The sequence below is a fragment of the Centropristis striata genome, chromosome 19, assembly GCF_030273125.1.
Source record: "Centropristis striata isolate RG_2023a ecotype Rhode Island chromosome 19, C.striata_1.0, whole genome shotgun sequence".
Classification (NCBI taxonomy): Eukaryota; Metazoa; Chordata; class Actinopteri; order Perciformes; family Serranidae; genus Centropristis; species Centropristis striata.
In genome coordinates, this window is record NC_081535.1 from 35,452,195 (window position 1) to 35,477,657 (window position 25,463).

Sequence of the window (25,463 nt, forward strand, 5' to 3'; positions counted from 1 at the left end):
TCTTATTATTGTATAAGATATGAGTAAAATTAATTTATTTAAATATTTTATTGTTGTTGTTTTGGTTTATGTATTTATTTATTTATTTAGGGTTTTTTTTCTCTTATCTTTGTGGTTTCTGTGGAAGTAAAAGTATGCCATGATTATTTTTATTTTATAAGCAACTTATACAACAAATTAACAAATTGTGAAGTTTACAATTTTATCCAGTTATACAGACAGACACATTCATTATAGTGAGGATTTCTGACTTGTAAAAAAAAAAGAAAAAAAAGCGCACTGATATTGAATCAATTCTCAAAATTGCCCTTTAAATTGAGTTTCAGAAATTAATTAATATAAAGAAAGTTTCTGAAATTCTCTAAAAACAATCTATAAAAGCTGACCTGCCGGTATTATACGGCGCATTTACCGCTAATACTACAAATCCCACAATGCCCTGCTGCAGGACCCAGAAACGCTCCTCTGTGACAGTCGTCATAGCAACCTCAAGCTAGAGCTGTCTCCCAGCTACCCCTTCCCAAAAATGGAGAAAAGAAAGGCAGAATTTATTAACCTGTTGAAAAAGTTTATTTTGATATTTAAATCAGAAGGATGCAAATAGAAAAGAGGCATACGATTTATTTTTTATTTAATAAATTAATGACATTGATGTGTTTTTTATTTGAATTTTGATTTTGCATGTCTGCACTATTTAGTTATATATTGTATGTTTATAAGCGTTGCTGGTTCCATATTTAATGTTAAAGCAAAACATGTTTGGTATATATTAAAAGGTTTATTTGTTCAATGTTGGCCCGCGATTTTATTCAAGTTTTACATTTTGGCCCATTGTGTATTTGAGTTTGACACCCCTGGTCTAAAACGTTCCTTCTGGCTCTGGTTCCCTCTGTAGTTTGGTGGGAAGCTGGTTTCTTTGGAGAACACAAAGCTGAACCTGCAGCAGCCTCAGCAGCCCGCTGCACAGTCACATGTTGTCCACATCAGCCAGGTTGTCACAGAAACGGCGTTATTGAAGCGCTCCGAGCAGCTGCAGGCCACTCTGAGCGCAGGCAGCTTCGTGGGTTTCTGCCAGGAAAAGATCGATGGAGCTGAAAATGAGTTTGAAAAGACTCTTTGGTCTTTTCTCAAGGTATGAAAGCCAGAAAGAATATTTTCATCTGGAAAAATGTTGTGTGAAATAATGCTGTCATTCTGATATTTTTTTGTGTGACGACTTTTTTGTGTTTTCAGGCTAATTTTGAAAGCGACATCCGCAGCAAATACCTGGAACTTCTGGGGTATAACAAAGAAGAGCTAGCCTTAAAGGTGAGATTTAGCTTCTGTGCTACTGTATGACAATGAAAACTATATATATATATAGATATATATATATATATACACTACTGGTCAAAAGTTTTAGAACACACCAACTTTTCCAGTTTTTTATTGAAATTCAAGCAGTTCAAGTCAAATGAACAGCTTGAAAGGGTCCAAAGGTAAGTGGTGAACTGCCAGAGGTAAATAAAAAAAGGTAAGCTTAACCAAAACTGAAAAATAATGTACATTTCAGAATTATACAAGTAGGCCTTTTTCAGGGAACAAGAAATGGGTTAACAACTTTTTTAATTCTTTTCATGTCTTTGTAGGTCATTTTGTGTCTTTTTCTAGTCATTTAGTGTCTTTTTGTGTCTTTTTTTGGTCATTTTGTGTCTTTTTTTTAGTCATTTTGTGTCTTTTTGTGTCTTTTTTTTAGTCATTTTGTGTCTTTTTTTAGTCCAACCCACATAAAATGTGATTTTGAATCTTTTTTTTACTTTCAAAACACTATCATGCTCAATAAAGAATTTTAAATGTTGCAAATGTGCATTAATTTCAGAGTACACTGAGACATTAAACTGCATCATTTTCAATAAAATTCTGGAAAAGTTGGTGTGTTCTAAAACTTTTGACCAGTAGTGTATACATATATTCTGTTGCATAGTTTTTGAAAGTGCCATTAAGTGCATATGGTAATATATGTGCATCATTTTTGTTGTCAGATTTCTGCAGCACTGGAGGAAAAGCCTGCTGATCCTCCACAGGTAAGTTTGTGTTGAGAAGTTACTTCTATGGTGCTTTTTTATAGGAACAGTTTGAAAATTTGGTTAATACCCTTAGCAGGATGAGAAGACATTCTGTCCGATGAATTTAGAGTCCGAAGATTGATAAACAGCCTGTCCGGCACTGTGTTATGGTTAAAAAAGCATGTCCCTGCACCTCCTAAAGCTCAATAATTAAAGGGAAATTTGAGTATTTTTTTAGCCCGGACCCTCTTTTCCCATGTTTTTTGTGACATTTTCATGAAATTGCTCCAGTATTTAGATCAAAGTGCTAAATACATCCACTTTAAAGTGTTTGTTTTTGCCAATGACAGGCTCAGATTGTAATTTTAAGTGTCTGTTATGGAAAGGATCCCTGCAGAGAAACAGAGAAACTGAACAATGGCTATTGGTAGTAATTAGCGCCTCAGTTCTGGGCTGGAGTCTCTGTCTTACATTTGGCAATAAAAGAGTTGCAAGGACACATCAAGATGAAGCTTTGTCTCTGTGCTAAAAATACTACTTCCCTTTTTCAGACAGCTTAGAGGAAGCTCTGCACAGACTTTTGATTTTTACAAACACAGGGAAAAACTATTTATTCTGCGTCACGCTTTGTCTGTCACTCTGCCACTCTGAAGCCACTAAAAAGCACTTTTTTCATGGCATCCACCTCAAAAACACATGCCTTTTATTGGAAAATACAGCAGCCTGCGTCATGTTTCACTGAGCAAAATGATTTGACAGCACTCCCAACAGAAAGCTACAGGACTGGTGGGTTATTTTGGCCGTCCTGCTCACACAGAAAATGCCAAGCAGCTGACATCTTTGCAGATAAAGTGAATGCAAGCGAAAGTAGCTGCATTTGTCCACAACAATGCATGTAACATTGTCGCTGTTTTGGCGCATTCACTGCAGCTGGGGTTAAATTAATATTCTAACGTATCTGAACCACAGCATGTCTGCATGCAAGGCACTAGTCTTGCATGCAGAACGGAGAACCATCCTGTTGCATCCTTTATCATTCTGCTTAATGCCATGGCTCAATAGAATTTCTTTAAACCAATCACAATCGATCATTGGTATACTTTCATTTATAAGGCAATATTGGGGCTGCTGCCTTTGTACATTTGCAGCTTAATTACTGTGAGAAATGCTGGATCTTATTCTCTTCGTTCACCAGATCAGTTGTTGCTTTCTGTCCCTTCTGCTCTACAGAGTTGGTAAAAGGGCATTTGTTTACTCTGCACCTTATGCTGGAATATGCTCCAGAAAGAATGGAAATTAACTGAATTTGTTTCTTTGAGCACTTTTAAATCCAAACTAAGAGTTATTGAGGCCAATTCCACAACATGCACTAGTTTCTCATGACGTGTTTACCCATTGACGCCTAAAACGCCTGTAAAACCTCTGGGAGATTTTAAAATAAGCCCCTAAAACCTGAAGTTTTTCTGGAAATTCGACAGAAGTGTCAACGCTTCCTACTAAATAATAGACTTTTCAGCCTCTGTAGCAGATAGAAATGAAATTCAAAAAGTATTTGAGAGCTTATACAAATACTACAAAACGACGTAAACGCTTTCCAGGCTTCAATGGGTTAAAGTCTGTATGTTCTGTAAATATGTAACTGTATTTAGTGTTTGCTGCCTCTTGGCCAGGGCTCCCTTAAAGAAAAAGAGGTTCCTAATCTCAATGGGATATTCCCTGGTTAAATAAAGGTTAAATTAAAAAAATAATGGTTGTATGATGGGGGTGGCTAATGGTATCTGTGTTATTTTGCAGTTTTTTAAACTAACAATCTCTTCTGTTTGAACCCAAATCTTCCCTTGAAACTCAGGTGGAAGTGCCCGCTCCTGCTCCAGCGAGCCTCCATCCTTTACCGGACCTCAGCCTTGTGCCGCCACCTGCTGACACTCCCGAGGCAGCGTTCGACATGATCGCTGCCGCCGCCGCGCCGCCTGCTGAGGACGCGTTCGACCTGATCGCTGCTGCAGCAGCAGCACAGCCTGCTGACACTCCTGAAGCAGCGTTCGACATGCTTTCTGCAGCCGCCGCACCGCCTGCTGAGGAAGCATTCGACATGATCGCCGCTGCAGCCGTGCCGCTCGCCGACTCTCCCGTGGCGGCGTTCGACATGATTGCTGCAGCCGCCGTGCCGCCTCCTGAGGACGCATTCGACATGATCGCTGCAGCCGCCGCGCCGCCTGCTGACACTCCAGAGGAAGCGTTCAATATGATCGCTGCAGGAAATCTTGAACCAGCAGCCACGCTGGAACTGGACTCTGTTCCTGACCCGGAAGAGACTGAAGCGCCAGCAGCAGCAGCAGCAGATCCAGAGGACGCTCCGGCCAGCGAACCAGAAGAAAACATGGACCAGGTTCTCCTAGAGGAGGAAGCAGAGGAAGAGGAGATCCCCTTGGAGGAGGAGGAGGAGGTACACCTTCATCACTGCACACTGCACACTTGTGTTTCACCTGTTAAAGGCAAGGTTATTATAGTTAACGAAAACTGACGAAACAACAAAAACTAGAATTGAAAATACATTTTTGTTAACTGAAATAAAAATAAAAACTAGAGTTTTTAAAAAAACGATAACTAACTGAAACTGTATTTTGTGGTTACAAAACTAACTAAAATTAGAGTGAAAATGTCCTTAGTTTTCGTTTTTGTCAACTTTTTTCATTCATAATTCAGCGTTTCTATTTGAACATGCAACACATGGTGAATATGTTTACTGAGACTGGGATGTTTACACTAGAACCAAAATACAAAACACCCAGAACTGTAAGAGTTAATAACCTTATTGGGGCTGAGATGATAAACCAAAGGAAATAAAGGAAACATTTATTATGACCTCTTTGAATCTGGCACCCAACGTATAGCCCATTACAAAAAAACTAAAACTAACACTAAAACTAATAAAAACTAAACTAAAACTAGAAAACTCACTCTAAAAACGAACTAAAACGAACTGAATTTGAAAACAAAAATTCACAACGAAATTAAAACTAAAACTAATGAAAAATCCAAAACTATTATAACCTTGGTTAAAGGCCCTGCAAACATTAAGTACAGTGAACACACATGGCTGATTTTTTATAATAATTTAAGGTTGATTAGTTCTTTTCTGTGTGGGGAAGCACAGACCGGTTCCACAAGCAGCTACTTGCTTGACATATTTCTGGTAACTGCCACAGTGACCTTTAAGACCGAGGTTAATCAAAGATCAGATGCCTTGTTGGTTTAATTTGATGTCCACACGTAAGTAGGATCAACCCTGCAGCATTAGATTTATAATCAAATAACAGTTAAAACTAGGAGCTGAGAGGAGTAACACAATTATTAACCCTTTATCAGGCAAAGAACTATATTTGGTAACTTCAGGTAATATTTCGAGAAAAAAGTTGCAAATTTACTAGATTAAAGTGGCAAATCTACAAGAAAAAACACTGCAGACTTAAGAGATTTAAAGTGGCAAATCTGTGCTAAAAAAGTCGCAGATTTACGAGAAAAAAGTAGGAAAAAATAAACTTTTTTCTCCCAGATTCACCACTATAAATCTGCACATTTTTTTCTCGTAGATTTGCCACTTTAATCTCGTAAACTTTTTTCTCAAAATATTATTTTCGTATGTCTTTTTTACACATTCTGGCTCATTTGTGATTAGTCTGGTGTTAGCCATGCTAAGTGAACTGTGTAATTTATTTAAAAAAAATTTTTTTAAGACGACACCTGTCAAACCCACAATATATATGTGTGCTGCAACACAAAGGGGAGAAGAGTCAACTTTAGAGCTGACAGGATGTTTCTCTGGTGTTTCAGGAGACTGTAGCGCCAGCAGAGGAGGAGGAGGAGCCCAGTCCTCCAGAGATCTCGCCTCCAGTTGAGGAGCTGACTGAGGCTTTAGCTCCAGTTCCAGCACTGGCTCCGGCTCCGGCCCCTTCCCCGGCCCCGGCCCCGTCTCCTGCCCCCGCCCAAACAGAAGGAGTTAGTCTCAGCATCAGTCAAGGTAACAACTCTCAACCAATCACCCAGAGAGGAAAAAAACTAGATTAAAAAAATAGTTTGTTGTTTAGGCTCCGTTTACACGAGGACGATTGCGGGTAAAAACTACAAAATATTTTATGTGAAGTGCCTTTCGTTTAGACGGTGACGGCGTTTTGGGGGCTTAAAAACGCAAAAATCTGAAACCACCCTCCAAAGTGTAAAAGTGTAATCCTCTCCTCCGTAGCGTGTCGTCTACACTGACAAGACACAAAACTCTGATCTGATCTGCTCACGTCACGTATGTGTTTACGTCACATACATGCTCCAGGACAGGAAATAAAGAAACGTGGGATTATTTCCATGGTGGGACCTTCAAGCTGCTCTGGCAGCTCTAATAAACTTACAGGAGTCTTTCCACCAAATGTCCAGGATATGTACAGATAGTATTAGTGAACAGAGAAGGATCTGGAATTACCTCCATCACATTCTGGATGCAGCGATTGGTGGGAGGAGCCAGACGGCTGTGAACGAGACCTGGGAGATCTAGTGATGGAGGAGAACTTTGTGGAAGGAGTAGCTGATGAAAATGTGTGGCGTGAAAACTTCCACATGCCCAAAGATGCTCTTATGGCTTTAAGTGATGCCGCCTGGCTGCATACAATCACATTTCACACACTTTTGCGTCACCGTATGCAGCAGATTTTCCTCCTGAAAACGCTCGTCTAAACCAGCTATTCTCAACCTTGGGGTCGGGACCCCAATTGGGGTCGCGAGATGATTTCTGGGGGTCGCCAAATCATTTTGGAAGTCAGCTCTGTCTCCACTGTGTTTAAGTGTTCATGTGTTTTAGTCTTTTTGGTCATTTAATGTATTTTTTTGGTCATTTTGTTTCTTTTTTGTGTCATTTTGTGTCTTTTTTTTGGTCATTTTGTTTCTTTTTTTGGGTCATTTTGTGTCTTTTTTGGGTAATTTTGTGTCTTTTTTTGGTCATTTTGTGTCTTTTTTTGGTCATTTTGTGTCTTTTTTTGTCATTTTGAGTCTTTTTTTGTCATTTTGTGTCTTTTTTGGTCATTTTGTGTCTTCTTGGTCATTTTGTGTCTTTTCTGGTCATTCTGAGTCTTTTTTTGGTCATTGTGTTTCCTTTTTTTGGGTGATCTGAACTGTGCGTGTGAGATTGTGTTCAGTGAGTGGGGGTCACGGACAACATGCATGTTAAATTGGGGGTCGCGACTCAAAAAGGTTGAGAACTACTGGTCTAAAGGAGGAATAAAAAGTGAAGACGTGACGCCTCTTTTGCGTCTTCTGTTCAGACCGTCCTCATGTAAACGGGGCCTTAATTGTGACTATCTGTCCTCCCTCTAGATGTGGATGGGCTGATCACTCAGGCCCTGCTGACTGGAGACTTTGAAGGCGCGGTGGAGCTCTGCCTCCATGATAACCGGATGGCCGACAGCATCATCCTGGCCATCGCCGGAGGAGCCGAGCTCTTAGAGAAAACCCAGAGGAAGTATTTCACAAAGACACACAGCAAGATAACCAAGGTAGCAGAAAAAGGGATATTTTATTCAGAGAATTTTTAGGAAGTGAGAGTTTGTTTTACAACTTGTGTGTGTTTTTTTTTGGTCCTCCAGCTGATCAGTGCAGTCGTGATGAAAGACTGGCACGACGTCCTGAAGACGTGTGACCTGCAGAACTGGAAGGAGGCTCTGGCTGCTGTCATGACCTACGCTCAGCCCGACGAGTTCTCCTCCCTCTGTGGTGAGTTCAAGGACACATGCAGTCTTTCCTCTTATGAAGCTCCTCAGGTGTGAATCCGTCCTCTTCTAACTGAGCGCGTCTTGTTTGTTAGATCTTCTCGGGGACAGACTGGAGACGGCAGAGGACGCACAACTGCAAGCTCAAGCCTGTCTGTGTTACATTTGTGCTGGAAATGTGGAGAAACTTGTGTCTTGCTGGACCAGGGCACAGGACGGACACTGTCCTCTCTCTCTCCAGGTGAAAAACTGATTTTATTGGGGGCAGCATCTCTGTCCACCTGATGAATATATGTTGAGTGTTTTTGGCCTCCAAGCGTTAACGCCACAAAATGCCCCTCACAAAGCTGAAAAAGGGTTTCTGTTTTTCTGACATGAAAAGTTGACTATTTTACAGTAAAAATAGATATAAGGAAGAATAAAGGAAAGGAAAATTTAGAAATGAATTCATGATATTAGATTAGATTAGATTAGATTCAACTTTATTGTCATTGAACAGAGTACAAGTACTAGGACAACGAAATGTAGTTTAGCATCTAACCAGAAGTGCAGAGTAGTAAAGTGCAGGGTATTTACATATGAACACAGAGTATAAATATAGTGCAGGTATGAATTGAATATGCTATAGGATATACATTTATGCTCTATTTAATTATAATTTGTTTAATTGAATAGTTATATTTATCAGCTCTTTCAACTCTCATTTAGTTAATCATACATTCATTATCGATTATTTATTACTTATTTATGTATACATTTATTTATACATTTTTACTGGGTCTCCTTACTGTTCTCTTTAATAAGAAACAGCGCCCTCAAAAATCTAAATATATTACATCACTATATCTGTATTTAGGACTGAGCTTAGTAACATTATTATGATGTAACTTTTTCCTGTCGAAGTGTTTTTACTGGCCGGTCTGGAACCGCTCATCTATTGGTTGTTTGTGTTACGTCACTGTGACTTAAGATAATATCAAACATGTTTGATACACATATGATCCAAACCAAGACTAGGAAAAGACTGATATGAAACAGCAGATTACTACCTTAAACTTAACCATGGAGATGACTGGAGCGCTGTGACTCCAGTAAAACTCCTAGATTTACTGAAGACTTTTCAGTTTTTAGTCTGGGACTGGGGGAAATGGTTTGGTGTAAGCCCAGCATCAGAATATTTACCTTACAGCCCTTCCCGACTGGCAACTTAAGTCTTTATCTGAATCCAGCTGTTGTAAAAGACCTGACAATATGTTATGTGGTGCTAATGCTAATGCTAATGTGTGTTTCCGTGCCTCAGGATCTGGTGGAGAAGGTGGTGGTGCTGCGGCGTGCGGTGGAGCAGACGCAGCGCTCTGGACCCGCCGCCATCGGCATCCTGCTGGCTGAGAAGATGAGCCACTACGCCAACCTGCTGGCCTCACAGGGCAGCCTGTCCACCGCCATCACATACCTGCCTGACAACAGCAACCAGGTATGTAACACACCTGGACACCACTGCTCCTGCTCCTTATTAATCCATTCATACGTTTGTGTTTTGAGGTCTGAGTAATAACGTATTACCTAGTGAAACCTTTAGTAAAGTGTAAATAAGTTGCTGGGAAACATCTTTTTTCTTTGCATCATTCAATTAAAATGACCAAAAATGTAGGTAACTGCAAATTACAATAAAACCTTTAGAAAGGCTTCATTGTCATTTTACAGAATATATTTTAAAATTGGGAGCACTACTCTTTTTATCAGTGAAAAAAAAAAGATGCAGGAAAACACCTAAAAAAGTTAAATAGTTAAAATTAATACAATGTAATTTGCACTAGGATACATCAAGTAATTACCCCAGTATGAATGTAATTAAGCTTAAAATTGTGATATTTCTGTCAAAATCACTTTATTCTACATGTATTATTTAACAAATAAACCATAGTACTAATATCACATGGTGAAAATACTCTGTTACAAGTAAAAGTCCTGCATTGAAAGGTTATTTAAGTAAAGGTGCAAGTAAAATGAGGAAAATGTTATTAAAGTGTTAAAAGTGAAAGTACTGAGTGTAGAAGAATCCTTAATTTTGAGAAGCTACAACCATGAAAATAGTGCTGTCAGTCATCTAACTGATCGATTGGATACATTTATAATAAACCCTCATATTTTATGAATTTTTCATATGTTTTGTGTGCAAAAGTTTGTATTCATTTTGTAATTTTGAAAGTAACTTGTAACTAAAGCTGAAAAATACAATATTGCCCTCTAAAAGTGTAGTGGAGTAGAAGTAGAAAGAGGCAGAAAAGAAAAGTACCTCCAATTTGAATTTAAATTTGAAGTGGATTAACCTAATCCTATTAACCTGATGATTGCAAATTAGAATTTTTTTTAGAATGGGTCTAAAATAGTGAGCTAATAAAAATGAAAGATTTTTTTTTCATTTTACAAGACAGTATAATATATGGAGCTAATTTTCAATATTTTTCCTCTTTGGAAAGAATGTCTAATAAAATAAAACATTTTTTAAACGTTTTCAATAAATTGTAAAGAATGTCTAATATATGGAGCTAATTTGTCTTTGAAGTGACAAACAAACAAATAATGAATGAATGAATGAATGCTTTTATTTCGGTTACAAAAAACAACAAAAAAAAGACAACAAAATAAAATCATGTTTTTACAAAAGAATCCATCAGACAGCAACCGAAAAAGGAACAGGCTGAAGCCCCACTAAAGGCTTATTTTTGCCTCTCCTGTACTATCTACATGCATATACATTACATTATATACATTACATTAACTGAGTAATTCACATTGTTACAAAACACATGATACCTTAAACTGAAAAATCAAATTAAATCAAATTTCATTGTAACCCTTGATAATTTTAGATTTTAAAGTCTTCTTGAAAACTAACATAGAATTACACATCTTTATTTCATCATTTAGTCCATAATTCCATAATTTTACACCTAATACATAATGAACCAAAGAGGATACCTGAAGTTCCCTCTTCTCATTTTTTACCCAGGTTGCCGTGCAGCAGCTCCGTGACCGCCTCAGCAGAGCTCTCGGGCAGCAGGCGGTGGCGGTGGCGGCTGCTCCTGCTGCTCCTGCAGCTCCGGTTCAGCCTCAGAGAGTTCAGTCGCAGCTTCCCGCCCGGAACCAGCCTCAGCCCGCCGCCGCCATGCCCCGCCATCCCTTCACCCCCATCCAGCCCGCCATGGTGCCTCAGCCCGCTGCAGCAGCTCCAGTGCCTCCGCCTGCTGCCTCGGCCCCGGCTCAGCCGCAGTATTACCAGCCAGTACGTCCTCACATAACACTCACACAGGTTTTACTGTCCTAAACTCTGAGATATCCCTCCTGGATCTGAGTGAAACCTGCTGTCTGAACATCAGACATCAGGATTCACACAGTTCTTCCTCTTAAACCTCTTCAGACCACATGATGGGGATGGGTTTGATATGTTAAGGCAAAAAAACTGGATAGAAGAAAATTCTATAGACCCTTTAACCCATTAAGGCCTAAAACGCCTGGAAAAACTGCCTGTAAAACCTCTGGGCGATTCTGAAAGAACCCCCTAAAACCTGAAGTTTTTCTGTAAATTCAACAGAAGACTTTTCAGCCACTGTAGCAGATAGAAATGAAATTCAAAAAGTATTTGAGAGCTTATACCCGTGACTTTCATGAGACGTTGAGTTTATTTGTCCAAACCGTCAATAAAGTTTTTTTAAAAATCAACAAACTCAGCAAATGTTACATTTGACTGAATAAAAATCCTATGCATAATACTAATACATGCCCATTAGCAAGATGCTAACATGATATGACCACTGGAAGAACAAGACATAGTTCTCATCAGCCTACTGTAATAAAAATAAAAATAATTATCATAATAATAATAATAATAATAAATAATAATAATACATTTTATATATTGCACTTTTCAGGATACTCAACGACGCATAAAGTAATATAAGACATAAACAGTCATGATTTCTTATATCATCATCACAATCAATTATTATTATTATTACTAATAATATTATTATCTCCAGATGGCACATGCACGCACGTCTGTTGCAGAAGGAATCAAAAGTCTAAATGCCTAAATACAGGAGAAAACTTCCCAGGAGGAGTTGTTATCTGTTTGAAGATGTCGTGTTATGTGGCGGGCTGCCAAAACCAAAATATCAAGACAGCATTTCAACGGTAAAATAAATAAATTGTCCCAGGCAGGCATTATCAGTGTTTGCATACAAATAATTGGTCTATTTATTTATATTTTCTTTTACTAACATTAGATATTTACACAGCGAACAGTCACATTAAGTGTTACAAAAATGTGTTAGCGTACGTAAACTATTAAGTTGTAAGTTAGACGCTCATTAAACGGTTTTGACACAGTTTGGCTTATTAGTTTTTTCGGCCTTTAGGCAAGGCAAGGCAAGGCAAGTTTATCTGTATAGCACAATTCAACACAAGGTAATTCAAAGTGCTTTACATACACATTAAAACAGCAAGACACAATTGAAAACAGTAAAAACAGTCAATTAAAACAGGGAAATAGAAATAATAATATAAATAGGATAAAATAAGATACAGCAGGATAAAAAAAGAGATAAAATAATAAAAAGCACAAGTCAAACATTGTGTAGTTAAAAAGTAAGGGCAGTAGAGTAGAGCAGATAAGTGTTAAAGTTAAGAGTACGCTGCAGTAAACGATATTCACTTGTAAATGCAACAATAAACCTTGGAGATTAGAAAATATTCACATTTAGGTAAATCATAATTTGAATCTGATGAAATTCTATCCAACCCATCCCCGTCAGTCTCTGACTAGCTGGTGAATTGCTCGTTGCTGTTGTGTTGTAGTCATTTCATGGAGTGGGTTTCCATTCTAGCCAGGGTTTAAATTATTAATTAATGAATAATGTGCTTATTGTGGAAAATCCAAAATGTACAGACTTTGTTTTTGTGGATGGAGTTTTGTTTCTGTAATTTGAACCCTGGCTCTGGTGCAAAGCGTTGTGCATTGTGGTGTTATTTGGTGTCCCGACCCCCGACCCCCGACCCCCCCCCCCCCATGCTGCGGCCATCACAGGTGTGTGCCGTGTGTCTCTGTGTGCTTCAGGTGAGGGCTGCCTCCACTGTCACCTCCTGGAGTAACCAAACTCCCACAGCCCTCCCCAATCTCCCTCCTCCTCCTCTTCAAGTAGGCAGAGCCTCAGAGCAGCAGGTACACTGACCTCACACACCTTTACACATGTTTACACATGTTGCACATTAACCTGATGATTAAAAAATGAGTGTTTTCATTAATTGGATCATTAGCTGCTGCGGTCAGAACCCGATCAGTACCAGAAACCTGAAATGTTCTACTTCCTGTCCAAGAAGTTAAAGGCAGTCTTTGATTTAAATACAATAATGTTATCATTGGTTTTAATAGTTATGAAACAGTTTTCAAAATTAATTAAATACTCTAGTAAAGAAAATAGTATAAATAGTATAGTTTATGATGTCTAAAATAATAATTAATTGATGGGTTCCTCATTATGAAATAGATAATTTAAATGTTTAATACATGTATTTATGCTTTTTTTTAGAATGGGTCTAAAGTTATGAGCTAATCAAAATGAAAGATTATTTTTTTTTTCTTTTCACAAGAAAGTATAATATATGGAGCTAATTCTCAACATTTTTCCTCTTTGGAAAGAATGTCTAATAAAGTAAAACATTTTTTTATTTTTTTTTATGAAGAATGTCTGACATATGGAAGTAATTAATCCATTAACCCTTTATCAGGCAAAGAACCGTATTTGGTAACTTCAGCGGATATCCAAAAAAAAAATATTTCGAGAAAAAAGATGCAAATTTACTACATTTAAAATGGCAAATCTACAAAAAAAAATTGGAGATTTAAGAGATTTAAAGTTGAAAATCTGTGCGAAAAAAGTCACAGATTTATGAGAAAGAAGTGGAAAAAAAGGAACTTTTTTTCTCGTAGATTCACCACTTTAATCTAGTAAATTTGCAACTTTTTTCTCGACCCCATTTTGATATCCACTGAAGTTACCAAATATAGTTATTCGCCTGATGAAGGGTTAACAAAACTGTAGAAACGTTTGTACTGCTAAAAATAAAATAAATCCAGGTTTCCGTAATGGATCGGGTCGTGACGACGCCATTTCTCCCGCCTTTCCTCATAGCTGCTCCACTTCCTGTTGACACTCTGGTCTCCTGTGCTGTGATGCATGCTCCATTTGTTTCTCTTGTTGCATTCCAAATATTGGGATTTGACTGCAAAGTACAAAGCGGTCAAAACTTAAACAAAACATGTTTTACAAGTGCTCCACCTGCTGTTGTGGAGGGTAATAACTCCAATTAATCCTCAGCACAATGCAACAGAAACATTGGGTAACGCTTTATATTAAGGTCCTTGTAATAACCATTAATTAACAAGTAATAAGGCCCTTGTAAGTCCTTACAACATGCTTATTAACATAATTGTGTGTTTATAAGCTTATATAAGTGTTAATAATGGCATTACAAACACCCATGACCCACCCATTATGTCTTTGCCATGCCTTTATTAATCTTATTTTGTTTGCTTATTGATATTAAAATATACTTTATTGCTCATCTATTATAAGTTAACTATGCTTTTTGCAACTACCGGATCTACCTACTGGTACTAAACCTGATCAAGACCTACTGGTACTAAACCTGATCAAGACCTACTGGTACTAAACCTTATCAAGACCTACTGGTACTAAACCTTATCAAGACCTACTGGCACTAAACCTTATCAAGACCTACTGGCACTAAACCTTATCACGACCTACTGGTACTAAACCTTATCACGACCTACTGGTACTAAACCTTATCACGACCTACTGGTACTAAACCTTATCACGACCTACTGGTACTAAACCTTATCACGACCTACTGGTACTAAACCTTATCACGACCTACTGGTACTAAACCTTATCACGACCTACTGGTACTAAACCTTATCAGGACCTACTGGCACTAAACCTTATCAGGACCTACTGGCACTAAACCTTATCAAGACCTACTGGCACTAAACCTTATCAGGACCTACTGGCACTAAACCTTATCAGGACCTACTGGTACTAAACCTTATCAAGACCTACTGGCACTAAACCTTATCAAGACCTACTGGCACTAAACCTTATCAAGACCTACTGGTACTAAACCTTATCAAGACCTACTGGCACTAAACCTTATCAAGACCTACTGGTACTAAACCTTATCAAGACCTACTGGTACTAAACCTTATCAAGACCTACTGGTACTAAACCTTATCAAGACGTACTGGTACTAAACCTTATCAAGACCTACTGGCACTAAACCTTATCAAGACCTACTGGTACTAAACCTTATCAAGACGTACTGGTACTAAACCTTATCAAGACCTACTGGCACTAAACCTTATCAAGACCTACTGGTACTAAACCTTATCAAGACCTACTGGCACTAAACCTTATCAAGACCTACTGGTACTAAACCTTATCAAGACCTACTGGTACTAAACCTTATCAAGACCTACTGGTACTAAACCTTATCAAGACCTACTGGTGCTAAACCTTATCAAGACGTACTGGTACTAAACCTTATCAAGACGTACTGGTACTAAACCTTATCAAGACGTACTGGTACTAAACCTTATCAAGACGTACTGGTACTAAACCTTATCAGGACCTACTGGTACTAAACCTTATCAAGACGTACTGGTACTAAACCTTATCAAGACGTACTGGTACTAAACCTTATCAGGACCTACTGGTACTAAACCTTATCAAGACGTACTGGTACTAAACCTTATCAGGACCTACTGGTACTAAACCTTATCAAGACGTACTGGTACTAAACCTTATCAAGACGTACTGGCACTAAACCTTATCAAGACGTACTGGCACTAAACCTTATCAAGACGTACTGGTACTAAACCTTATCAGGACCTACTGGTACTAAACCTTATCAAGACGTACTGGTACTAAACCACGTCAGAATGCCTTATTACTTGTTAATTAATGGTTATTAAGGACCTTATTATAAGTGTGTCAGACTCATCTGTCTTCATGTTTGTTTGCTTTGAGAAAAGATTTCATGTTTATTTTTTGTGTTTGCAGGTGGAGCCTCCAAACCAAATGTACGGGATGCAGCCGGCCAGCACGGCTGCTCCGCCTCCAGCCTCCACCCACGCATACATGTACTCCCATCAGTACCAGCGTGAGTCTTTCTGTTTCTTTGCTAAATATGCAGTTGTGGCTAACTTTAGCTTGCTGTATAAGTTCAGTTGTAGGAGACAGTGTTGCATCCAGACATGAACATGAACTAAAACCTTTCTTCTCTGTGAAACACTGACAAGCATTCTCTTCATGAAATGTTTGACTCTAATCTGTGCTGGTGTACTCCCAGTTAGCAGTGGTGGAATGTAACTGAGTATATGGACTTTATTTGAGTATTTCCATTTTCTGTCATGTTAAACTTCTACTTTGCTACATTTTAGAGGCAGAAATTGTTCTTTTTACATAAAACATGATCAATTTAAAACGATTATGCAAAGTAAAACACATTTTAAGAAGTAAACCACATTACACTATATTAAGTAGTTAATAATGGTAATAATAGCAATTTGAGTGAATCCATTCTGCATAACGGGTACTTTTACTTTTGACACTTTAAGTACATTTTGAGGTAACGCTTTATAATAAGGTCCTTAATAACCATTAATTAACAAGTAATAAGGCATTGTTCTCGCTTTAGATCCGGTAGTTGCAAAAAGCATAGTTAACTTATAGTTAACTTATAATAGATGAGCAATAAAGTATATTTTAATATCAATAAGCAAACAAAATAAGATTAATAAAGGCATGGCAAAGACATAATGGGTGGGTCATGGGTGTTTGTAATGCTCTTATGAACAGTTATAAGATACTCATGAGGCTTTTATTAATGTTCTTAAGCATTTCATTTGCAAACTGTTAACACGTTTCTTATCAGTGCTTATAAATCTCTTATTGCCTGCTATTAGCTGTATTATAATGCCATTATTAACACTTATTTAAGCTTATAAACGCACAATAATGTTAATAAGCATCTTGTAAGGACTTACAAGGGCCTTATTACTTGTTAATTAATGGTTATTACAAGGACCTTAATATAAAGCGTTACCCATTTTGATGCTGATACTTTTGAATGGGCGACTTTTTTCTTTTTTTTCCACAATATTTTTATTTTATTTTCAGTTTATAACACTTTGACATACAGCTTTTACATTAATGTATCGTCATTCAACTTCCATATTCTCAAATAGCTGCATTTACATATGAATGGAGGACTTTTACTTGTAGTGGAATAATTCTGCAGTGTGGTATTAGTCCTTTTACTGAAGTAATGGACCTGAATACTTGTTCCACCACTGTCAGTTAGTCACTAACAGAAGATGAAATAACTTTTTTCTTCTCTTGAATGTTTTGTGTCCTAAAAGCTAAACATAGAGCATGTTAGCATGTTAGCATGCACTGACCTGTAGCTGTTTACTGCTCAGTCTGTCCTGTTGCATGGTTTATATAGAAGATGTTCTGCACTAACAGCATCCTGTGTGACTCCAGCCTACCCCCAGGTCAACCAGTACCAGCCTGGAGCTGGGGGGGCTCCTCCTATCTATCAGCCTCTTCAGTACTCCTCCTCCTCCTCTGCTGCTCCTCCTCCTGCAGAGCCTCCCGGCTTTCTCTCTCACTACACACAGCCGACATCTCCGGTCTATCCGCCTCCCATCAGCCAGTGCCTGTCCTCCTCTCCTCCCTCCCATCCTCCTCCTTTCTATCCAAACGCCTCCTCCTCCTCCTCATTTTCTGCTCCTCCGTCCTCCGGAGCGCCTTTCCAGCATGGCGGGCCAGGATCTCCTGTGTCGTACATGCCTCTACCTCCACCAGGAGTCTCAGGTACACAGCTGGTCTGCAGACTCTGATCCTCCAGCACGACGGGGGTTGGATCTTTAACTAACAGACACGTTTTTAGGGCCAGTTTTAGTCAAGTCAAATGTATTTAACCCATTGAGACCTAAAACGCCTGTAAAACCTCTTAGTCTAGACGGATTTCAGAATAAAGGCCTCCTATAAGAAGTGAGGAGCATTTATGGGTACAAGTCAGGAACCGGCCTACCTTACATATCTCAAGGGTGCTGAGTCCAAAAAAAATGGTTCCCAAGTGAAATTTTGAGTTTTTGACCTTCTAATTTGTATCAAATGGCCACCAAATTGCCCATCTTGCTCAGTCATTGGACCATTTCCCCTTAGTTTTTTTGTAAGTAGGCAATCAAGATGAGGAAATTAAGTTTCTGGATCTATAGTCTAGAGTCAGAGCAAGAATATAGTGGAGGCTCAGTGCCTTTTTTATGTATATATATGTATATGTATGTAAAATACCAACTGGAACATTTAAAAGTGATATTGATTGGATATTTATGCCGGCCTTAAAAAAAACACACAAATAATGCTTAATTTCACCTTAAAAGTTGGTATTTTGCATATATACATTTCGTTGTCCTAGTACTTGTACTCTGTTCAATGACAATAAAGTTTAATCTAATCTAATCCAATATATAAATATACATAAAAAAGACACTGAGCCTCCACTATATCCTTGCTCTGACCCTAGACTATAGATCCAGAAACTTAATTTCCTCATCTTTGATTGCCTACTTACAAAAAAACTAAGGGGAAATGGTCCAACAACTGAGCAAGATGGGCAATTTGGTGGACATTTTGATATGCAAATGAGGAGGTCAAAAACTCAAAATTTCGCTTGGGAACCTTTTTTTTTTGGATTCAGCACCCTTGAAATAAGTAAAGTAGACCGGTTCCTGACTTGTACCCGTAAATGCTCCTCACTTTCACTTTTTGGACAATTCCGTCTAGACTATCTGGGTGATTTTAAAATAAGCTCCTAAAACCTGAAGTTTTTCTGTAAATTCAACAGAAGTGTCAACTCTTCTACTAAATAATAGATTTTTCAGCCTCTGTAGCAGATAGAAATGAAATTCTAAAAGTATTTGAGAGCTTATACAAATACTACAAAACGACGTATCCGCTTTCCAGGCTTCAATGTATTTAAAGCACATAATAAAAATAACTCATGTTCACCGAGGTGCTGTACAGACCAGAGCAGGTATAAGTTCACAAATAATAGACAAATAAAGAAGCCATGGGCACCAATAAAAGTATGTTTTGAACCAGGATTTAACTCTCTGAACCCAATTGTTTGAAAAGTATGTTTTCTTTTAAAAAATCGTCCAAAAATACTGCATTTATCGTAAAAAGAAAGTCTAAAATAGGCCTTACTCTTCCTTGAACAGATGATAAAACATCTATAATACTGTGATGGATAAATGAAATTAAATCTTACCAACTCTAGTTGACTAGAAATAGAATAGCAATAGGCTTTTGCAGTGTTAAATTACAACTTATTATCAATTAATTGTGTGATAAACTCACAAAAAGCTACTATGAATAATAGTGAAAAGTTTCATCTGCATTAAAAACATTAGAAAATAGATTTTTTAAAAATGGAATTGTAATTTTTAATGATTGATTGATTCTGTAGGGCCTCAGAACGGCTGGAACGACCCTCCGGCTTTGATGAGCAGAACATCAAAGAAGAAAGTAAGTAAAAAGAGATATCATACCACCTTCTTCTGCATTTGCATATTTTTTTTATTGAGGTGAGATTTTTTTCAATTTTTTAATTATTTTTATCTCACTTGCAAAACTTGCTTCTATTTTTCTGTTGTTGGACCTTGATTTATTGTGTAAATAAAAAACAACAACAGAACAAATAATGATATTAATAAAAATATATACAGAATGCGTCTTTTATATTCCTTTATTTTAAAGGAAAATATTTATGAATATTTAATATGTTGCTGGGTTTATCATTCCTCTCTGGCAGTTTTAACCCTTTATCAGGCAAAGAACTATATTTGGTAACTTCAGGTAATATTTCGAGAAAAAAAGTTGCAAATTTACTAGATTAAAGTGGCAAATCTACAAGAAAAAAAGTCACAGATTTAAGAGATTTAAAGTGGCAAGTCTTTGCGAAAAAAGTTGCAGATTTACGAGAAAAAAGTGGGAAAAAAGCAACTTTTTTTCTCCCAGATTCACCACTTTAACCCTTAATAGGACACTCATTGAAATACTTGCAAATTACAAATTTCATGGAATATTGGAGAATATTGCATACAGCCAGAATGTGTAAAAAAACATACGAAAATAATATTTTGAGAAAAAAAATTACGAGATTAAAGTGGCAAATCTACGAGAAAAAAATGTGCAGATTTATGAGATTTAAAGTGGTGAATCTGGGAGAAAAAAGTTGCCTTTTTCCCACTTTTTTCTCGAAAATCTGCAACTTTTTGCGCGCAGATTTGCCACTTAAATCTAGTAAATTTGTAACTTTTTTCTCGAAATATTACCTGAAGTTACCAAATATAGTTCTTTGCCTGATAAAGGGTGAAACATTTTAAACTATTGTTGTTTTGCCCTTTTTTTTTGTAATTTGGTGTCTTCATCATCCAGCAGGTTCCATCAAACTACACCCCTCCTGCCCCCATCACTGCTCCCATCATGGCCCCTCTGGGTGGGGACCCCCAGGCACAGCCGGTCCCTGCTGGGGCCCCTCAGGGCCTGAACCAGGGCCCCTACCCAGGCATGCAGCAGCAGCAGCAGCAGCAGCAGCAGCAGCAGCAGCAGCAGCAGCCTCCACCCATGAACCCTGCGATGCCCAAGACCAGTATGGAGGGAGCACCAGGAGCTCCGACTGGAGATCTCATACAGGTACGTAGTTAGGGTTCTATCACACAATGTAAAGATTTGGTAACGCTTTATATTAAGGTCCTTGTAATAACCATTAATTAACAAGTAATAAGGCCCTTGTAAGTCCTTACAAGATGCTTATTAACATTACTGTGTGTTTATAACCTTGGGGTAAAAATGGACCCTCAACTCACCTTTGAGTCACACATTAATCACCTCTGCAAGACCGCCTAAATGTAATGTAAATGTCTTAACCTTTCTTTTTATCTCTCAGCCTCTGCGCTCCATCCCTGCTGAGAAGATCCTGAAGAAGCCGATCCCTGAGGAGCATCTGGTCCTGAAGACCTCCTTCGAGGGACTCATCCAGAAGTGTTTGGCTGTAGCTACAGACCCCGTGAGTCTATCTGACGGGATATTAATACTGTTATTAATCTCCTCTTATGAATCTCAGTCATCAGAAGTCTAATTGTTCTGTGTTTTATCTTTCCACAGCAAACGAAGAGGAAGCTTGATGACGCCAACAAGCGTCTGGAGGCGCTCTACGACAAACTCAGAGAGCAGACGGTGAGTCTTCTGTTGGATCGGTTTCTTATTTGGAGTTAAAATATATTTCAGACATTGACTAAATCAGCAACTTAATTTCAACAATAGATTTTATTTATTTCAATTTATTCAATTTTGTTGTGTTTAATAATGGCATTACAAACACCCATGACCCACCCATTATGTCTTTGCCATGCCTTTATTAATCTTATTTTGTTTGCTTATTGATATTAAAATATACTTTATTGCTCATCTATTATAAGTTAACTATAAGTTCACTATGCTCTTTGCAACTGCCAGATCTAAAGCGAGAACAATGCCTTATTACTTGTTAATTAATGGTTATTAAGGACCTTATTATAAAGCGTTACCTAAACATCTTTTGATTGCAGTTTTAAAAGTTTTTCTCTCAAAATCTGTTTTGTTTGCTTGCCTGACAAGTAACCCCAAATACATTTAGAAAGAAATCCATTTATGCAAATACCGCTAGTCAAATTAACATCAAAAAATGTGTTTTGTGATATTTTCTTTCCACTCGTCTTAAATTCAACATGTTATGGAAGATAAATAGCCTAAAGTGGAATTGACCAGTGCAAGTTTTTGCCTGAAGTGTCTCGTCTAAAAGTAGTGCTGTGATACTCAATGTTTTTTTGTTTTTTTTTAAGAATTTTATTTTATTAATTTCTGTGGGTCATCATATTAGGTACCAGGAAGGACATAAGAACAAAATAAATAAATAAAACAAATAGCAGTTTCAGAATTTCATCAATATCAGTTTCATAGTATTTAATTAAATCAAAGTTACTTCAGAATTTATCTGTCTTATTATGTTCAATGCTTCCCTCAATACTAATAATTGGTTGTACCGACCCAAAAATTAAATTTGGCTGCATTGACTATTTACTTTGATTGACTTTTTATTTTTGTCTTCTGACATTGAACTTTCAATACACAAGTAATACTTCATCAAAGCCTTCCACTTCTCTATTGACGGTGCTTCCTTATTCTTCCAGTTTTTCGATATTAGTTTTTTAAGAATAAGAGAGGAAAAAAGTGTCAGTAAAACTGCAGGTAACTCGATGTTAGCTGCAGTTTTACTGCATTGTAAAAAGTTAATACTACAGTTAACTACTGGACCTTATTATAAAGCGTTACCAACTTTTCTTTTTCAGAATGTACACTGTTGTACAGAGAGGTTTCTTACGAACACTCTCCTGCTGTTTTTTCTCTCTCCAGCTCTCTCCGGCCATCGTCGGAGGACTTCACAACATCGCCCGGAGCATCGAGTCTCGGTCCTACGCCGAGGGCATGAACATCCACACACACATCGTCAGCAACAGCAACTTCAGCGAGACGTCGGCGTTCATGCCGGTGCTGAAGGTGGTGCTGACACAAGCCAACAAACTGGGAGTGTGAAACTCCTCCGAGTCTTGACGGAGACGGAGCGGCCGATTGGTCGAGCTCGTCTCACAGGGAGCTGCAATCTTTTGACTCACAGTGCAAAAAAAGACGAAGGATTCAGAGATGTAAACAAATCCTGTTAGATTCTTCTTCTTCGTGCCATTCATGATTTCTGATCAGACACAAGCCATGCTATCAGTCGCACTCAGTGGTGAAAGTAAAGTCTGAGCCCCGTGCAGACAGAAGGGCTGCAGACTGGAATCAAGTATAAAGTAATAAAACGTTTGTTTTTAATCACAGCCATTAATGAGAGATTAATGAGAGTGTAGTGCAATAGTTGTATTGAAGCGAAATCTCCAAATTAGCAAGCAAAATAAACGTTTTTTGTGGCGGTTGTGGAATAAATATAGTTTATAGATGAAAAAAGAAGGAAAAGGAACAGAAAATTCAGGAAATTTTAAGGGCATTTCTATCTACTTTTGTTAAGATGAAAGAAAATTAATGTATTTACAGTTTAATCTCGATGAATTTGGCATTAACGGCACGCGCAGCATGCTTTTACCTCATTAATCATGCAAACAACAATCATGAAAGAAATATTAGCTCCCTTTATAGTCTTTGGATATTTGTGCACTACATTAATGCTCAGATGCCTTTATAATCCATAAATGCATTGAATTTACTCGTAAAATCGTGCTTTATTTTTACATATAAGTGCATTGCATGCATTTTGCAACAAACCTGCAGACACTACAGGTTGGAGAAGATGGATTAATTTTAAAACGGGGCATTAGATTGACTTAAAGTTCCCCTCACAAGCATTTAATGCATAATTAAGGCTTTTATTTGTACTCTAATCTGCTTTTACTGGCTTACTTTCACCACTGGTGTCACTACATGCAAAACATTGGACCAAGATGTTGTCAGTGTGTGGGAAACGTCAACGCAAAGCAATGCAATCCCATTTGTTGAGGATGTTTTAATGTTTTAGTTCCTTTTTATTCCTTTTTTTTTTTCTTTTCAGTGTAATCATGAGGCTCAGCAGAGTGCAATGAACTTAAAAAAAAACAAACAACGAGACTGCTTTTATGGAATTTTAAAAGTATGCATGCTTAAACAAACGCTAGCGATCTTTAATGGCATCGGAGGTAATTAATTAATCGGCTAATTAATCAGATCTCGGATGGAAACTGGAAACTGGAGACTTGTACTTGATTTTCATTCCAACTACAATGAGAGCTGCAGTCTGAGTGGTCAACCTCAGTTTATGTTGTTAATAAAGGAAAACAAGTCTTTGTTTAAGATTGACTACATGCAATATTTTCAATAAATAGTATTTATTTACAATTTCAGGTTGCTGTCCTAAATGTTAATATTTATGCACATGAGAATTACACTTTATTTCTGCAGGATCAGCAGGTACTATACTTAAATCATTGAACTGGATGGATTTATTTCACAGAAATTAAATGTAAGTAAGCACATTTACACCAGTACTTAAGCACAATTTTGAGATTTTTCCATTTCATGCTACTTTATACTTCTGCCCCCTACATTTCAGAAGGAAATATTCCTTTTTAATGCACTTTATTTTTAAAAAACAGCTGAAGGTACTTTGCAGATTTGCTAAATTATGATATTGTATCAGTATGACTTTAGTTTCTAAAGTAATATATAAAATCTGTATTAAAAAAAGATTAACGCCACCTTTTATTAGCTGCAACATTAAAGTGATGAACTCGATGCATCAATATTTATGATTTAAACATTTTTATGTTACTTTTTATTTCTACTCCTCTACAAACTCAAACATTGAACTTTTTACTCCACTTGTTTTACCACATTTTGTAACAGCTTGAGTTACTTATAATAGCTCCACTTGTTGCATTCACACCTTTCAATTTCATGAAACTTTATACTTTATGCTGCTCAACAATTGGATAATTTTTTTTACAGCTTTAGTTATTCAAATAAGCCTCTATGACCTCTATGTGCTCCAAAAGGTGATACAAACTAATCAATCACTAATTCTAATTTCTTAATGTAATATATTATTCTGAAATAATGAGTACTTACTTACTTTTGGTACGTTTAGGTATGTTTTGATGCTAATAATTATAATAAATAATTGTATTAAATAATATTTTGAATCCAGGACTTTAACTTGCAAGTGAGTGTTTCTACACTGTAGTATTGCTACTTGTACTTTAATAAAAGATTTGCGTCGCTGCATACAGTCTGTCACAGTATGTATATCGTCGCACTGTTAAAATAATCGCCTACATCATTTTTTGTCAAAATTGTTTTGTTTTTTTTGCCTAAATCATCTCCTCATAGCCACCTATGGTAAAATCTCCTACATCCTCAGTTGATCAGATCATGTGATTTTACCCCTTTAAGATAATGGCCTATGTCAAGTGTGTGACTTAAGCTGATTTATTATGCCTAAATCAAAATAAAATGTGACTTAGGCAATTTTTTGAACAAGCCTTTGTGACTTAAGCAAGATATGGTAACACTTTATTTTGAAGGTGTCTACATAAGATAGGATGTGATGTGTCATGAACATTAATGACACTTTGAAGTAACATTAATGCTCATGATACTTGTCATGTCATGTTTGTGACAGGCTTGTGTGACTCTTATGTAGACACCTTCAAAATAAAGTGTTACCATATCTTGCTTAAGTCACAAAGGCATGTTCAAAAAAGTGCCTAAGTCATTTATTTCTCTTAAGTTACATAATTTACACACAGTGTTATTACTATCAATCAATCAATCAATCAGACTTTATTTGTATAGCACTTTTCATACAAGCGAGATGCAACACAAAGCGCTTTACATAAAAAAGAAAGGAGAAAATAAATTAATGATAATAAAAAGATAACAAAACATAG

General features: G+C 37.3%; 1 protein-coding gene across 7 annotated transcripts in view; it reads left to right on the forward strand.

Moving 5' to 3' along the window:
- Positions 1–23,918, forward strand: part of sec31a (SEC31 homolog A, COPII coat complex component) — a 36,313-nt gene extending 12,395 nt beyond the window's left edge. The window contains exons 11-28 of one of the 7 annotated variants that reach the window (XM_059357649.1): positions 896–1,132; positions 1,234–1,308; positions 2,022–2,063; positions 3,895–4,491; positions 5,880–6,066; positions 7,407–7,585; positions 7,676–7,802; positions 7,894–8,039; positions 9,099–9,272; positions 10,812–11,084; positions 12,915–13,019; positions 15,937–16,036; positions 17,404–17,754; positions 19,415–19,473; positions 20,386–20,643; positions 20,897–21,016; positions 21,115–21,186; positions 22,402–23,918. In XM_059357649.1, coding sequence (XP_059213632.1) covers positions 896–1,132; positions 1,234–1,308; positions 2,022–2,063; positions 3,895–4,491; positions 5,880–6,066; positions 7,407–7,585; positions 7,676–7,802; positions 7,894–8,039; positions 9,099–9,272; positions 10,812–11,084; positions 12,915–13,019; positions 15,937–16,036; positions 17,404–17,754; positions 19,415–19,473; positions 20,386–20,643; positions 20,897–21,016; positions 21,115–21,186; positions 22,402–22,581 — 3,282 coding nt within the window. In that variant the 3' untranslated portion in view covers positions 22,582–23,918. The remainder of the gene's footprint in view (positions 1–895; positions 1,133–1,233; positions 1,309–2,021; positions 2,064–3,894; positions 4,492–5,879; positions 6,067–7,406; positions 7,586–7,675; positions 7,803–7,893; positions 8,040–9,098; positions 9,273–10,811; positions 11,085–12,914; positions 13,020–15,936; positions 16,037–17,403; positions 17,755–19,414; positions 19,474–20,385; positions 20,644–20,896; positions 21,017–21,114; positions 21,187–22,401) is intronic. The other 6 variants (XM_059357650.1, XM_059357651.1, XM_059357654.1 and 3 more) reach the window with 6 other exon arrangements.
- Positions 23,919–25,463: the final 1,545 nt, after the last annotated feature.